Raw genomic sequence first — 15866 nt, forward strand, 5'->3', positions numbered from 1 at the left:
TCCAGCAACGCCTGACCAAAAACTGTTCCTAGACCATGAAGTCGGGCAGCGTTCCGCTTACCTCGTGCGAAAGAGATTTTCTCCTTGAAACCATAAGATCTAGAAAGGTAAAGGATATTTGATCATTTCTTCGTTGTGCAATCTATTTCCCTTGTTCAAATGTATTGAGTGTTGAAGTTATTTTGCTGCTCTAAACAGCGTTTAGACGGACGAGAAACCTACGACTACAGAAAACTCAGAATTTCCTTCGGTGTGGACAGAGGGCACTGTGAAGTGCAGTTGGGCCGAACAAGGTACCGTGAAGCGCTTTTATTCTATTATTCGTTTGGATTGTATGCAATTTTGAGTACTTAAAACTAGTTCAGTTTTATTTTGCTTTATTGCACCGACCATGTGGTAGTGTGCTGATTGAGCCACTACATCTCCATGATGTATTGTTATCGTCCATATAAGCACATTACATGTTAGCTCAAGGATATGAATATTTTGTTCTCATGACAATAGCAACATCGCACTGGTCTACTGCGCTCACTCATGAGTCGGCATTCTTGCCACTTGAACATAAAATTTACATCTTCTTGCCACCATGTAATATCCTCTAAATACATATATTTGTTTGTATAGGGTTCTAGGACAGGTATCATGTGAGGTGGCTCAACCTAAGCCTAACAGACCCACAGAGGGTCAGCTGTTTGTCAATGTTGAACTCTCACCCATGGCATCACCAGCATTTGAGTCAGGAAGGTTGGTTCAGTTTAATATAAGCATTACAACAGGGTTACTTGTCACTCTTCAGTGGCATCTTCAGAGACCCAAGGGCAGTTAGTGGGAATGACGTGATATTTATGGGTGAGCAATATTTTCGGGTGAAAGTTTTTTTTTGCATGCCTGTAAATATTGCCTGATCCCAACTAACCGTCCCTGGGTCTCCAAGGATGTCTCCAGTGATGGCTGGTGATTTTAATATCTCTTAACCTGGAATTCCGAGGAGTTATATATATATGAGCATTTAATTTCTCCTCACAAACTACATCAGCTTGTTTTCCCATATACTGGGAGTTATTATCAGGTGGGGTAATTGCGATGTTGAACTGCCTATCAGTGCAACGCTAAAGTAATTAGTTTTAAATAGTCTAATTCCAACTAAAGCAAGTAGTTAGCTATAATTTGTCTAACTTCAAACTTGTAACCTGCCTTACTCTCTTACTTTCAGAACAACAGAATTCAGTACTGAACTAAACCGGTTTATGGAGAGATGTTTTGTTGAGTCCCGAGCTATTGATGTTGAGTCTCTATGCATTGTTGCTGGTGAAAAGGTTTAAATTTCATGCATTTAGTCTATCTGGGAAGTAAATGATTCCTTCTTGACTAAGATAGTTACCATCACTTGAGAAACTCTGTTTGGATACTGGATGAGCACTATGGTGAACATGAGCTGTAGACATGCTTAGATGGAAGATACTATACCCACACCATACCCACCCCATGAAATGCCCAGGAGGTGGGGGACAGGTTCGAAAATCCAAAATTTTTAAAAGGCAAGTATGAAGCTGAAGGGGGAGGGGTGGGTGAGGTAGATTGGCTCAAAACCAAACACCTTCAAAAGCATAGGTTAATGGATATTCTCGCAATCAAAACTCTTTGAAGTCTCAGTTTCACAACTGGAGAAGTCAAAATGTCTTGGGCTCTCAAAGAAAAACGCAAGTCTTGTTTTTTGCAAATCTCACATTTATCATTCACCACCCCTAAAGAGATATATCTGTTTGTAAACTTAGACTGTTAGCCGAAAAAGCTCCCACCTCAGTATTCATTTTTTGACATTGTATTTTTTAGGTCTGGTCAATAAGAGTTGATCTACATGTTTTGGACAATGGTGGTAATATCGCAGATTGTGCAAGTATTGCGGCAATCACAGCCTTAGCTCACTTTAGGTACATGTTAGAAACTAATATTTGATAAAATTAACTTACAGGTACCTACATGTAGAGTCCCTGGTTGTTGACATATTTGGTCATATTGTACTACTGTGCAATAGTGCTTGACATAAAATTATAGCTATTACTAATTTATTATTAATTATTATCTTTGCTCCATAAGGCGGCCAGATGTTACGGTCATAGGTGAAGAGGTCACCATTGTAAGTTCATTTATATTTGGCATTCACGAGAGTATTGATTTCATACTTCATTACACATTCTGGAATTCACAGCTACATGTATTTGCAGAACTGGGTGACCAGTTCAATCTGTGAAACTTGTAACAGTGTTTCATCAAATTTCCAAACATCTTAAAGTTTGTCAAAAATACTGTGTTGCACATTGTATGCAACTCTCTTCTCAGTTTTTTGATATATGTGATTTTCAAACATGACTGTGGCTTGTGTTTGATTTGTTACATCACCAGCACTCCCCAGAGGACCGTGACCCAGTCCCTTTGAGCATTCTTCACATGCCTGTCTGTATAACATTTGGATTTTTTGACGAAGGGTAGGTCAACATGCAATCTTTGTTGTACACCTCAGGTTCAATTACATGTCCTTGTTTAGAAACCTTGAAACAAATCTTTTCTGAGTAGCTTCTGTGGCTGATTCTGACTGACATCTTTCTCAATGTTACTACCTTTGAATTCTAGCCAGCTGTTGCTCGTAGATCCAACAGATAAGGAAGAAATTATAATGAATGGTAGGATGATCATGGCAATGAATATTCATCGTGAAATCTGTGGCGCTGTAATGGGTGGTGGTGTGTCATTAGAATCTGACCAGGTACATGAACTACCAGAAATAATATTAATATTCAACACAGGAAATATACCCTTGTGCTAATGTCTTTAACTTGTATTAAGTTTTTTAATAACATTGTTTGAAGAGCACTGAGCACAGTTTAATGACATGTGCTCCCAGAAAATGTAGGAAGTGTTGTATATATTATGATAATGGCGCATGAATATTTCGCACGACATTTTCAGCTGCTGAGTGCAGTTGTTTGTCTCAAAGATACAAGATCCTCTACTGTTATGTAGATTGACTAGCAATGTTGCTATAATTTAATTATGATAATGTAATTATGATAATTCATCTTGATTCCTGACTGGTTTGTTGATTTACTGCCCGATGTTATTGGTTTCTTGCAACTTTCTTACCTTTGTTCAAGACACTTAACTCTGACTCACAGTGCCTCTCCTCATCCAGGTGTGTTAAATTAATGGGAAGTGGCATATTCAACACTTGGGGGGAAGTTTGTAGCTCTCAACTCTGTTCTGTCAATGTCTCTTTCTGTTATTGAATGATTGTGGCACTTTTTCAGATCATCAGGTGTTCCAAGATTGCATCAGTCAAAGTTTCAGAAATTGTTGCCCTTATACAAGAGGCACTGGAAGAGGACTCTAAACAAAGGTAAAATAGAAGTTCCTGGTAACATTGCTGGGCCAGTGTCTCTTCATCCCAATGCTGAGCTGTCAGTGGTAGATCGATTACTGAATAATCATTTTCCTGTTCATAAATTGGCTTAACAGGGTGCAAAGAAATCCAATATTTGGACTTGACCTTCGGGCATGCTGTAACTATGATGTACAAGCCCAAAAGTCATTCTCACTAGCTTCCCTACATTGTATCCTGTTAGTGAAATCTGGCCCAACCCATGCCAGTGAAAACTCCATTCTCACTTCAGGCAACCATGCCTCTACGATAATCTATTGGCAACTGGTGCATGGACAGTAAAACTAATGAAGACGCGTTGTAGTTTAATTTTCTGACAAGATACAAGAGGCATCAACACTTTATGATCTAAACATATTTTCTTTAATTGACTAGAGCTGTTGGAAAGACAGGATTAATAGAATCAGACATGAAACCTTCCATTGTTACTGTGACTTCAGCTGATGAGTCTGATGTGGACATTACTGAAGCAGTAGAGAAATCAGCAGGTACATATTAATCATCTATCCTGTTGGCTCCTAGTTTAGACTAAGTGCAGTCCTCTCTTCAAATTGTCCCTCAAATTGTCCAGAGAGAAGTGCAAAAAGACTTAAGGATAGGATAGGATAGGATAGGATAGGGTAGGGTAGGGTAGGGTGGGGTAGGTAGGGTGTGGTGGAGTGGGGTAGGGTGGGATGGGGTAGGGTAGATTATGACATCATGTGAGACCTGACAGCTGCCAATAGGCCACATTCGACATATCAATACTCTAACATGGCTCCAAGGCTTTCAGGACAAACCTCTATAGGTTGGTGGTGTTTTCTATGTATCCAAGTCTCTTTTGGGAATTGTGAGACAAAAGAAACTTAAAAAAATTTGCAATTTTGACCTGAAAACCTTGGATTCATGTTAGAATACAGATACATCACATGTTGCCTATTAAACCTGGTCATCCGAAAACAAAATTGTGGCTCGCAAGTTTGTTATCTGACAATAAACTAGACTTTTTTTATTGCAGATCAGCAATCTAGTGAGATGCCAGAAGAATCGTATCCTTTAGAAACTTTCTTTAACTCCAAGGTTGTGTTTTTCATAATCGATTTTATTAGTCATGATCCTGACTTCTAATGGGTTTCTTAATCTCTTGAATACTGTTTTTCAAAATGAAACCATTACCTTTGGAAGTGCATTTCAAGACCATCTTGAAACTGAAGATATTGACTAATTCATACCAAAAGAAAATCACTTCATTTTGCAGTTTATGTAAATCACTTCCTTGACAAAAATCTCTTTTTACAGTCCATGGGTAGTGGAATTAAAGGTAATCTTGCACAATTATTTAGTAGGTAATTTATATTAATCTATTTAGTCACAAAAGAATTGAAGAAAAAACCTTTGCTGAACCACCAACTTCTAATGGAAGGAACTGACTTGTCCAACTAAAAAAATCATTTCTCAACTCCAGTCTTAGATTTTCTTGCACATTCACCTAGCCATGAGAAATGTTGGATTTCAGTGCGAAAAGAATGTGTAAACTGTTATCAAAGATGGAACCTTGTCAAATCAATTTTGGAATCCTCTACTTTGAAGCTAAAAATATAGGACGTTTACTGAAAAGTTATATTTACCCTTTGTAAGAGAATATGCATATTGCATGGAATAAATTAATTAATTTTGTCGCCTTGTGTACTTTGTTGCTGTGTTTTTGCAATGCTTTCTTACGAACATTTTTGTATTACATTTGTATTGTTAAAGTGACCCCCCAGTGTTTTCTTCTGACTGCTTTTTTATTGTTCACTTATTCTCTATTTATTTATTTATTTGTTTGTTTTTATTTATTTGTCTGTTTGTTGTTGCCGTCAGGGACAAGGCACAGCCCAAATTGGTGAAGGTGGGGACAATACCTGGATTGTTTTAGATGATGACGATAACGATGACGACGAAGAAATGAAAGATAATGACGAGGCTGAAATAACTGGTGAAAATACTACTCCCGAGACTATGCCACAGAGCCCACAACAGAAGAATGGTAGTGAAGGTGAGAAAAAATAACAGCGTTCTAAGCTTTACTCACAGCGCAAGTTAGAGAAAACTTTATAATCTATTGTTGGCATGATTGCCAACACGTTTTCTTGACAGTGTACTTTATACTACATTAGAAAACGGTCCTAAGAAAATACGCACGCTGATTAGTTAAAAATCATGTTTCTATTTAGCAGTTAAATTATTCGCTGTCGATTTCTATCGCGTGATAGGTGACGAGGGCGCAGCCCTCGTCAACTATCACGAATAGAAATCGAGAGCGAATATTCTAATTGTTTTAGTATGAATCTACTGGTTCTTCAAAACTTTATCTATATCCTCTTCACAGACACTTCGAAAATGCCAAGAAACAGCCGTCTACTACGCTACTCACTATCTATCACAGAACAGATAGTGAGTAGCGTAGCCAATCAGAGAACGGCATTCGTGATAGAACGCTGATAGATTTATACTTAAACTTGATAGAAACACGGTACATGTTTTCTATTTTTTAATTAGAAGTTTGTTTTAATTTATGAGTGTTTAGCGATGTAGCTAGCCTCTTTCTTTAAGCGGCGCTATTTTTCTGTTGTTCTGAGCAATCACAACAAATACAAATAACGCAATGGTGTAGTGAGTATAAGAAAGAAAAATCATGTAACTGGTTCCAAGCACGGAAAAACTTACAAACTGTTCCCAACGCAAGAAAGCGTGACCAATCAGAAGCCAATAAACTTACAACTGAGCAAATTCATAAACTACTTTTATTATATGGCTGTGTCTCACTAGGACTGGGAACTACCGAATTCACGAATTTGATTGGCTGAAATTGATATAGGCCGGGGTCTTCATTTTCCCATCTAGACTGATTACATTTTGCGGTGAAAAAGTTGCAAACTAAAATGCAAAAATATTGACTATTTTCTCTTCAAAATATTAGTGGAATTGTCAAAAAGCCTGATGAGAAAAAAAGTAAAGAGGACAAGCAAACTTTGGCAGATTTAAGTTTAGCTCATTGCTGTTCACGAGCAAAATGCCAGCTAGTACAAACCAGTTATATTAAACACATTAAATTTCTCTTGTTTGCCATATAATAAACATCTTAGTAACCGAGCTCAGTTGGTCTGTATGGAAGAATCGTGACCTCGGTCGTGAGTACAGACCTCACTACGTTCGGTCTGTAGTCACGACCTTGATCAAGATTCTCCCATACAGACCAACTGAGCTCGGTTAAAAAGAGATAATTATTAGACACTGTCGGGAGAAATTTTTTCTATTTGACAATTAGATTCCATGTCACCGAGCGTCTGTTCACTAATAAATTGATCACAGAACAAAAAAGTGGCACACGAGGCGGTAGCGGAGTGCGTCACTGATGTTTCCCCACATTTCTGGAATCAATTACTGAACAGACGCACGGCAACATGGACTCTATTTGTTCTATATAATAAAGAACCAAAAAAATGATGTCATTTGGGCGTCTGTCCTTCAATTGATCATAAGTAGGAACCAATCAAAATGCGGGAATGCAGCGGTTTTTTGGTAATGAGCATCACTATGTTACACAATTGGCTTAAAAAAACTCGCGCCACTGTTTCATCCAATCAGAAGTAAAACCCAAACCAACTGAAACACGCTCGCACACGTTTTCCCGGGCTTCACGTGAGCTACATGTAATCACTACGAGGTTTGATTGGTTCACTGTATTGTCTGATTCCTCTGTGATTGGCTGGAGTGATAACTTTGGTATTGGTATTACAACACGCAATTGAAAACCGCTCTAATTCGACATATTCTATAAAATGATCTTGATTGCATGCGTCTGTCCAATTTCATTTCCCTCTTTTTGTGTTTTTTTAGTCGAACACTACACTGTGGAAAGTGATGGCAGTGAGGAAGAAGATGTTGTGATCCTGACTGCTGATAAGAGTAGTGGATTCCAACAAAGGTATGACGTTTTCAGTTGATACAATACATCGTAGTGATGCTAATATCAAGAAAATAATTATAAAACAATCTAAGCTTAAACAAATGCTCAGTCATTAGTAAATTTTCTTGACATAAGGAGTTACCATAGAAACGGTATATGTTAATGAAAACACCCTTAAATTCAGCTGAAGTGGATATTTTTGTTTTCTTCTTATATTTTAGCTCCAAGCCAAAAAGTTCCCAAGGCGCCATGGATTTGAGTGTAGCGCTGAAAGATGGCAATATAAAGAACAGTAACAAAAAGAAGAAGAAAAAGAAAAAGAAAACAGGAAACAGAACTTCTCAAACTTCGTCGTAGCGTTATCGATGTTTAATCTGGATCAGTTTTTGTATATAATTTAATATGTATTAAGGGTCGAAAACTTCAATCTCACGCCAGACTCGTACCCAGTCGCTATTTACGTGTTTTGGGAGAGAAGATTGGGTACTCGATCCAGACCGCTTTCTCTTTGAAACAATCCAATCTGACCCGTAAATAACGACTGGGTACGAGTCTGAACCCACGCCTTACTCGCGCCTACGGTCCAATTTCTCACCTGTAGCTGAAAGTCTTTTAAGCTATTTAAGCTATTTAAGCTATTATAGCCGTAATTATGTGAGTGAGAAAATCACGTCAATGTAATTGACTGAGAGCGGGCCAATTGTAATATCACTGATTTTTAATTTGAACTGCAGTGCAAATTGATAAGGCACGTTCGTAATTTTCTCATTCATACAATTACTGAGTGACCGTATGAAAGTTCTCGAGCAATTAAGTACTTACACTATTCGCTTGAAACTTCTTGCAAATTGCCCTGGCCTAAAGGCTCGTGCAATTTTGAAAGAATTTTCAAATAGCACTTGAAGTGTAAATTACTACGTTTGGCGAAACACATCCCGGTACTGGGAGGAGGAAATGTTTGAAAACTCTTTAGAGATCTTATAAACCTTCCCGAAAATTTTCGGAAGAATTCGGGTATGGTCGGGTCATCCTCATTCACTCATCTTCATTCAGTCATTCCAGTATGGTCGGGTCATCTTCGAAAATCTCAGTTTGCACTCCGAAGATAAAAATCTTACGCCAGTACGTTGGAAAAACTTGGCGGGCTTAAGTTGCTGGCCAAAACAGAGTTCTCAGAGCTCAATTCTTTTTTCGTTGGTGTTGGAGAGAGTCTTGGGTGAAAATTTCGTGCGATATGGATTCAGCGTCTTTGATTGGTTGGTTGTTTGCGCGCGAAAACCACTTCAACACAGAGCAACAACCAATCAGATAATACACGGATCTTTTAATTGCTACGTTATCAGCACAAAATATTTTGGGTCTAACCTCAAATTTTTCTAGTTGTCAGTTAGATCTGAACTAGTGGTAAGCTAGTAGTATGACAAAGTCGAGGTTCTTAAGAAGGACAAACAACCAATCGCGCTAAGAGCGCGACTGGGTCCAGATGTATGATTCGAACCGCCCCTTGAACTAACCAGATTGCGCGATTTTATCTGCGTAGCGGAAGAGAAAAATAAAAAAAAAAACTGAAATATGTGAAGTCACACCGCTTACCGTATAGCTTTACAGCTGTTAACCTTCGTCTACGTTATAAACATCCTTAAGAACAAATATCTCTGGACTGATTGAATAGACGAAGATTCCTAACGCGTGAGATGTCAACCGAGCGATATACTTACTCTGCTTTAACTCCTGTTAAAGTTCCCGAGCTGGGAGATTTGGATGGAAGACAAAGTAACAGAACAATCCAAAATGGAGACAGATGTTTTGCACTGTCGCGCATTTGAAAAAGGAAACATTGGTGATAAGTAAACACTCCTATGGCCTTAGGTGTCCTGCGGGGCACGATGAGGAATGAGATGAGATGGACTAGTGAAAGACCTTAAGTGGGATTATTTCCTGCCATAATCAGGCAGGCCAGGACACTGGAAGGGGACTGCCCGTGAAACTAAGAACTTCTCTAACTAGGTCATGCTCGTAGTATGTTGTTAGCAAGACTGTAAAAGTCATCGGACGACAGAAACGCCTTCTAAAAGGAACAGTCTGATTTCCGCATCCGTTAAACTTGTACTGGCATCGATGCAATGGTATCAGTACGTTTAGCAACTGCCTCTTGAGACCAAACCCTGAACATACTGGTTAAGCCATTCCATTTTTTCCCTTGTCAACCGCTATAATTGAAGACTTTGTTTCCAATAGACTTAGTAGCATCGAGTGACCAATTATAAGGAATTTCTTATCAGTCGCAGCAAACTGTGTGAGTTAACATGACCATCGGTCTAATCGATGTAATTATTTTCCAGAATGAATTCATATCTCCCATGGGCCAAAAGCGCGCAACGGGTATTTAGAATAAGCTTGTTTAAAAATGCTGCCCCTAGTTTCCCTACGCATATGTAAATTCCGCTGACAGTAATCTATCGTGCGACTTGTTCTTGAAAATATATTACAACGAACACGAACGAATGTTAGGGTACTCAGATATTGAAAACAAATAAGCCACCACACTGATTTCTTCATATCACTGGAAATGGGACGCAATAATTTTATTTAAAAATCAGCTTTTCCTAAAACCAAAAAAATCAGGAAATCTTGCTCTAATTATAATCTTGCACTGCTAGCAACCTATTAAACATGCATTGATTTTTAAAGGGCGTCCATTTTCGAAATATTAAACACTATTGTGTGGAAAATGACCTGATAGCTGCATGCATATGGACTAATACAAAATCAACAATCGAGTCTTAATTGTCCTCAGTCGTTAAAAATATTCCTAAAACAACGACGCGCTTGAGTAACACTGCAAGAAAATATATTTCCAGCAAGTTGTTGATCATTCTTCTGCTTCCATTGCCACTTGACTTGTACTAGGAACTACATAGTCCCCTTTCCTAAAAGCTCTCATCTCCTCGTGATATCTTTCTCGATCTTCTTTTGCCATTTGTTCGTACTTTTCTTTCTGTTTCTCCTCCATTTTCGCCCACATCTCTCCCAGCACCTTGGCAGAAACTGCCGTCTGTGGATTTTCTTCTTTCATTTTGGCGCGTATGTCTTTGCTGAAGAACATGAAGGAAGACCTAGAAAAGAAATTCAATGGCACGAAATTTTGAACTTAAAAGGAGAAATGTCAAAAAAAAAAAATTAACAAGGCTGTTTTATCGAAAATAATATTCTGAATTAAACATGGCGTCTTCATTGAAATATGTGGGAAAAATACGATTTATTCGCTTAAACTAAGATTATAACATTCACGAGGCTTCCTACCAACATATGTTTCTTCGTCTGGCGATACTGGAAGACTACCCAGCGAGCAGAGTCTTTCGATCTTTCTCGGAAGATCGAAGAAGGCTTCTGCTCGCAGGGACTTACACCTTCAAAGTTTAAGCTTAACTATTAAACTCTATATAATTTCAAACTTTTGACTTCTTTCTACAGCGTTTTAAATCCGTGTTTAGTGCTATCTCAATATTTTCTCACGATAGCTACAACTTTAAAGAACGAATTTGACTTACACTACTCTCTTAGGTTCATTCGGGTCTTTCATCTTCTTCTCTTTTCGAGTCTTCCTTCCACTAGCTTCGGTCTTCGGCGGTGTATAGTTTGCCATTTCGTTCTCGTACCTTATCTTGTCCTTCTCTGCAGCCTCTTTAAAACGTTGCCTTTCCTCTTCGCTTAGTTTCTTCCACTTCTCAGCACAGGCTACCATAAACACTTGCTGTGCCATAGTTCCCGGTGTTTTTTCTTGGATTTCGGCGTCGTTGGCAGGCGCTTCTGCTTCTGATTTCTTCATAGCTTCTCTTTCCTCCCTAACAAAACAATTGTAGGCGCTCAACTTTCCTTTGGGCTTGTTTGGATCCTTGCGTTTCGACATTGTGCACAGGGTTTCACAAAGCGGATGTCAGACCCTTTCTTAGCTTATAAACAAGTTTAGCAGTAAGTTTTGGTTAGTCTATAAGGAAAAGCGACTGTAAAACGTGTAAGTAACAACCCGCACCCCTAACCAAGCTGTAGAACGTTTCTGATTGGTTTATTTTTCGCGCCGTTTGATGTGCAGTGCCTCTGCAGTGCCGCCGTTGTGGGAACCACAGGCAACCCAGCCGAGTGTCCAGTGTACAACTGTACGACTGTACGTATCAAATACTTCTAGACGAAGTCTAGAAAGTACGAATTCCCAGCGATTTATCAATAAAACTTGCGTTGTATTTCTATTGGTAATTTGGTCACTGGGATGATTTTGAACGATCCTGAAACGCTCACAGCAAGATCAAACCGGCGGGTACCTGTGCCGAAAAGAAAAGTCCTTCAGTCGATTTAACATTTGAATTTCTAATGTTTTCGGCACTTTATGGACAGTCTACCACTGGAAGGAAATTGAAATACGTCGTATCTTACTGCAGGTTTATAAAAACTCTTTGATCTGTATTTACCACCGCTTAGGGGAACATTCAGTCTCGGAATTCGATTTCCGAAATTTTCAGGTTTTTTCCGCTTCCAACGCGCGCCGGAGGGGTTCTGGCAGTGCGTCTAGACGGTGGGATATACAGGCCCTATGGAAGGGAAAATAGTCTAAATAAGGGTCAATATACAAAGCAGTCACAGAATTCAGAATAAACAACATGTGAAAATATCTTGCCCCAAGTGATGAGATATAGATATTGCGTGACGAGCCGCACAAATTGCAAAACCGCGCAATTTTCTTTATTGTTCAGCCATGTGACATGACGTCACTCGCATGTGTACAACAAACAGGAAAGGAGCGATTTTCAAGATCGGCGGCAAAGCGAACCTGAAGCGAACGGCAGGCATGAACGGTTATCGAAGCGAACAGGAAGAACAGAGCTCTACTGTTGGGCAAATTTGCTGCCTCGTAGAAGACAACGAACGCTGTAAACGTCCCGCCGGCAACGCCAGCTATTCGAAGCGAATTCAGAAGACAGTTTCTCAGAGGAAACTGAAATTGTCACTTGATGGGGACGTAAGCGAAATTTTTTCGATTGAATCCTTCACAAATCGTATTTTGCTGACCATGTTGTAGGTCTAATAGCCTCTAGATACTTTGATCTATAGTAATTGCGTTCCAAACGGTTTTCGTTTTAGGCGAGACACATCTACATCTGCGAACACCACAAAAATATGATCCAAAGTGTTCGTAGCAAAAGAAAACGGAAAGATTCTGACGACGAAGGTGAAGCTGCCGAGGTAAGCCAAACACAGAGGATTTCTACAGATTTTGCATCATCGTACTTATGAAACACTTAAAACGACTCACTGCTTTATATTACAGTCTGCTTTCATTTGCATGTTAAAACTCATACGTTACGCTGTTACGTATAGCCTTTCTTGTGGAACACATTTTGACGTGTATTTCTCTTGATTTTTATGCAGGTCGACTTCTGTCAACTACAGGTGAACACATTACGGAGGTATAAGCGACATTATAAACTGCAAACCCGCCCAGGATTGAATAAATCACAGCTTGTGGAGGTAAATATATTGCAACTGTGTGATTTGTAATGTTTTCAGTCAATAACACGTTTATTGTAGTTAGTCCGTTTTGTCCACATCCAGTAAACAGATGCGAGCTGACGGTTTTATAGGTCCTTTTAGTATAGGTTTGTAGCTTTTCACTGAAAACTTCTAAAACAAAGACTGAATACTTTCTCAAAGTTACTGGCTTACAACCTGGTTATCTTTGTCAACGTCACACTGACTAAACTTTTTTTTTGTCTTGTGTAGTTTGTCCCTGAGTGGGGTGGGTGGAAGTTGAGGCGGAGGGGGTAGAGGTGGAGCAGTGTTGTATGATTCTTCCCAAGGAAACAAGACTGAGTTTTATGTATTTCTTCTAACTTATTCTGATTGAACATTCTGTAACTTGGCAACATCCAAAGATGTCCTTAGCCTAGAGGAAAGAAATGAAATAATCATAAAAATGAAATAATTTCAGGGAAAAAAAGCAATTAATCACCAGTTTTATGCGTTGTACTACTAAGTTTGGTTTCTGTTGCATCAGAAAAAGCTGAGTTTCTTCGTAGTTGAAAATGTAATTAATAGATAGCAAATATATATTGAGCAGGACAGTAAACTCTGTAACACTTAAAACTTCATGGCTGAAAGTTAGCATTCTTGTATCATACTGTTCTATTTAAACAATAGAGTGTTTCTGTTGAGGAAATATCGGCTGATAGTTACCCCATGGAAATTTGATGTTCTTAAAACAAATATTTGCCTGAAAAGCAAAGCTTTTAGGGCAAATATGCTGCTTTTAAGAACATCAAATTTCCAGGGGGCAACTATCAGACCGACAGTTAGGAGATATAAACACTCTATTGTCTTTATTGTTCACCACTAAATTTTTTTTCTGCAAGCCAGATCAAAAATCACATTGAATTATTTTCAACTTTTTTAGAAGAAAGCCGTGTAAGCCAAATGTAAAATTTAAAAAGAAAAATAAACAAAACCCACTTAATGCAATTTCAATTGTTTATTATTTTATAAGTTCGCTTGTTTACAGAAAATTTTTAACGGACGATTACTATCCATCCAGGTATTTTCCTCAGACAGGCACTATGGGCTGATAGTGTCTCCCTGTGGATGAACACTATTGTGTCATGTGATCAACTTAAACCAATGAGAATTGGAGAACATTTAGTGGTGAACTATAAGGTCATATAGGATCTGTATTAAAAAATGTCTCTCATGTTTACAGTAGTCAAGCATTACTCAATGTGACTGACCAGACTCCCAAAATATTTACTTACCTTTAGTTATTTTTTTAACTTCCGTTTCAGACTATCCAGAGACATTTCAAGCAGATACCATGTCCTGAAAAGGAAACAGTAACTTATTTCATTTACATGATCAAAACCCACAAAAGCAAGCTGGACCAAAAACCAGACAGTAACTGAGCTGATGATGTCCATTTAACTTGTTATCAATGAGTTAATGCAGTGGTCTGGATGAAGAACTTGATATTTTAGTCTGTAAATAGAGGATAACATGTTCTTGTAGATATATGTGTCTAGCTGAAGACTTAGCTAGGCAATTGGGATTGTAATTTCTAGGTGTGGAATTCTGATTCCCTTTTGTTGGTTGGTTTTGAACATCATCGCAGCAGCAAGACTAGGGGTAACTAGGTGTGCAGGTAAGGAAAGCCTGAGCTGTACTTGCAGAAAAGTCAGCTTAGATGTTTTCTAGCTTCGTCGTTGTGATTCCCTTAGCTCTAGTAATACTGAACATTAGTATTATGAAACATAGACTTGGGTGAAAATAGGTAATCTTGATCAGCAGGAAATTTTCTGTCCCTTTAGATATTCTGGCCAGACTATGTATGGCGGGATATAGCAGTAATTTTCAGCCATTAATAAGTGAGACATAACAGGCCAATACAGTACTTAGCATCAGGATTTAATATTTTGAGAAATTCCTTTGTTATGCCTTCTACTCGAGTTTGTTTCACATGTAAATTGTTCCAAGTATGTTACCAAGTGACTTAAATAATCATTCAGAAGTTTCAAAGTGGCTCTTATCGATGTGTATAGTGTATAGTGTAAATCTTCTAAACTAAAAGAGTATGTCTTCGCTAAATATGTACTGTTCTATAGACCTAACTTTTGGAAGATTTACGTCATTTTATAGTGTTATCAGTTTCCATGGATGAGATTAGGACCATTGCGAGGCATTTTCAAAATCATTATGTAACAAGTGTTTCCATGATGAATGTTCATTTGTGATATTAAAAAAGTCTGAAGAGTTTACTATGTTTTACTGCATAGTATGATATGTAAAATTAATCTTATTTTATTTTATTTTATTTCTCGTTACCCTTATAACCCCAAAATAAATTTCCTGCTAGGTGCTACAGTATCTTTGTTGTGAACGCAGCTGTTTCCTGTATATAATAATACAAAAATAACTCCGGGAGTTACCCAAGGTGCCTGAAGTCTGCACATTTCTCTTAGCTTGCACCTTCAGGCTTATTACATGTAGCTGTGTTAACTCAGTTTTGGTCAGTTATATCTTGGATTAAGATAAAATTTCTAAAAGAAATGAACCAAAAACAATTCTTGGATTGTAGCCTTTGGAAACAAGCTTGGCTGGAAGAAAGGTGTAAATGTTCATCATCTGTCCGAATTGTGCCATGGGATGCATAAGATGGCAAGATTCAGCAGCTTAGAATACCAGTACCTCCCATTTCTTCCCCTCCTGCCCAAAAAACAGCTATCCTTAAATCTATCTGAAAGCTCAGGCATCATGAAAAATGGCAAACTTGCCTTCGCCCATTACCTGAACACTTCTTCCAAAATGCTAGGATGAAGTAAGCTACAAAAAACTCCATCTTTGTGTCCCCTCCCAACCCCCCTTCCCCTATCTCTCTGTTTTGGGCACCAAATGGAAGAGTTTTCGAGAAGGATGAGATTCAAGAGCAAAACAAACAGAACAAGGGTAATGGATTAAGATAGA

The 15866-nt window shown here is 38.4% G+C and overlaps 3 protein-coding genes across 3 annotated transcripts; 2 read left to right on the forward strand and 1 right to left on the reverse strand.

Moving 5' to 3' along the window:
- On the forward strand, nt 1–9017 carry LOC110065057 (exosome complex component RRP45-like). The gene is made up of 15 exons (XM_089272999.1): nt 1–107; nt 199–293; nt 625–744; nt 1214–1316; nt 1834–1931; nt 2098–2137; nt 2404–2486; nt 2632–2764; nt 3306–3394; nt 3812–3924; nt 4434–4464; nt 4715–4736; nt 5279–5453; nt 7298–7385; nt 7589–9017. Exons 1-15 carry the CDS (start codon nt 36–38, stop codon nt 7722–7724), a joined length of 1398 nt encoding a protein of 465 aa, XP_089129125.1. The 5' UTR covers nt 1–35; the 3' UTR covers nt 7725–9017.
- Nucleotides 9018–9927: 910 nt separating this feature from the next.
- On the reverse strand, nt 9928–12160 carry LOC110046611 (high mobility group protein DSP1-like). The gene is made up of 2 exons (XM_020752298.2): nt 10919–12160; nt 9928–10483 (listed from the first exon to the last, which is right to left on the reverse strand). The coding sequence occupies exons 1-2, from the start codon at nt 11275–11277 to the stop codon at nt 10240–10242; spliced, it is 603 nt and encodes a 200-aa protein (XP_020607957.1). The 5' UTR covers nt 11278–12160; the 3' UTR covers nt 9928–10239.
- Nucleotides 12116–15269, forward strand: LOC110046607 (histone deacetylase complex subunit SAP30L-like). The gene is made up of 4 exons (XM_089273003.1): nt 12116–12381; nt 12504–12605; nt 12792–12890; nt 14195–15269. Exons 1-4 carry the CDS (start codon nt 12139–12141, stop codon nt 14309–14311), a joined length of 561 nt encoding a protein of 186 aa, XP_089129129.1. The 5' UTR covers nt 12116–12138; the 3' UTR covers nt 14312–15269.
- Nucleotides 15270–15866: the final 597 nt, after the last annotated feature.

This window comes from Orbicella faveolata, unplaced genomic scaffold, assembly GCF_042242905.1.
Source record: "Orbicella faveolata isolate gen_17 unplaced genomic scaffold, um_ofav_v1 contig_35, whole genome shotgun sequence".
NCBI classification, from domain to species: Eukaryota; Metazoa; Cnidaria; class Anthozoa; order Scleractinia; family Merulinidae; genus Orbicella; species Orbicella faveolata.

Excerpts from the sequence above, each read along its gene's own strand:
- LOC110065057 (XM_089272999.1), top strand. The coding sequence starts at position 36 with ATGAAGTCGGGCAGCGTTCCGCTTACCTCGTGCGAAAGAGATTTTCTC. Across the intron at positions 294-624 it reads GTGCAGTTGGGCCGAACAAG|GGTTCTAGGACAGGTATCAT; the intron begins GTACCGTGAAGC and ends TTGTTTGTATAG. Across the intron at positions 2,765-3,305 it reads TGTCATTAGAATCTGACCAG|ATCATCAGGTGTTCCAAGAT; the intron begins GTACATGAACTA and ends GCACTTTTTCAG.
- LOC110046611 (XM_020752298.2), bottom strand. The coding sequence starts at position 11,277 with ATGTCGAAACGCAAGGATCCAAACAAGCCCAAAGGAAAGTTGAGCGCC. Across the intron at positions 10,484-10,918 it reads AATGAACCTAAGAGAGTAGT|GTCTTCCTTCATGTTCTTCA; the intron begins GTAAGTCAAATT and ends TTTCTTTTCTAG.
- LOC110046607 (XM_089273003.1), top strand. The coding sequence starts at position 12,139 with ATGTGTACAACAAACAGGAAAGGAGCGATTTTCAAGATCGGCGGCAAA. Across the intron at positions 12,382-12,503 it reads AATTGTCACTTGATGGGGAC|GCGAGACACATCTACATCTG; the intron begins GTAAGCGAAATT and ends TTTTCGTTTTAG. Across the intron at positions 12,891-14,194 it reads ATAAATCACAGCTTGTGGAG|ACTATCCAGAGACATTTCAA; the intron begins GTAAATATATTG and ends CTTCCGTTTCAG.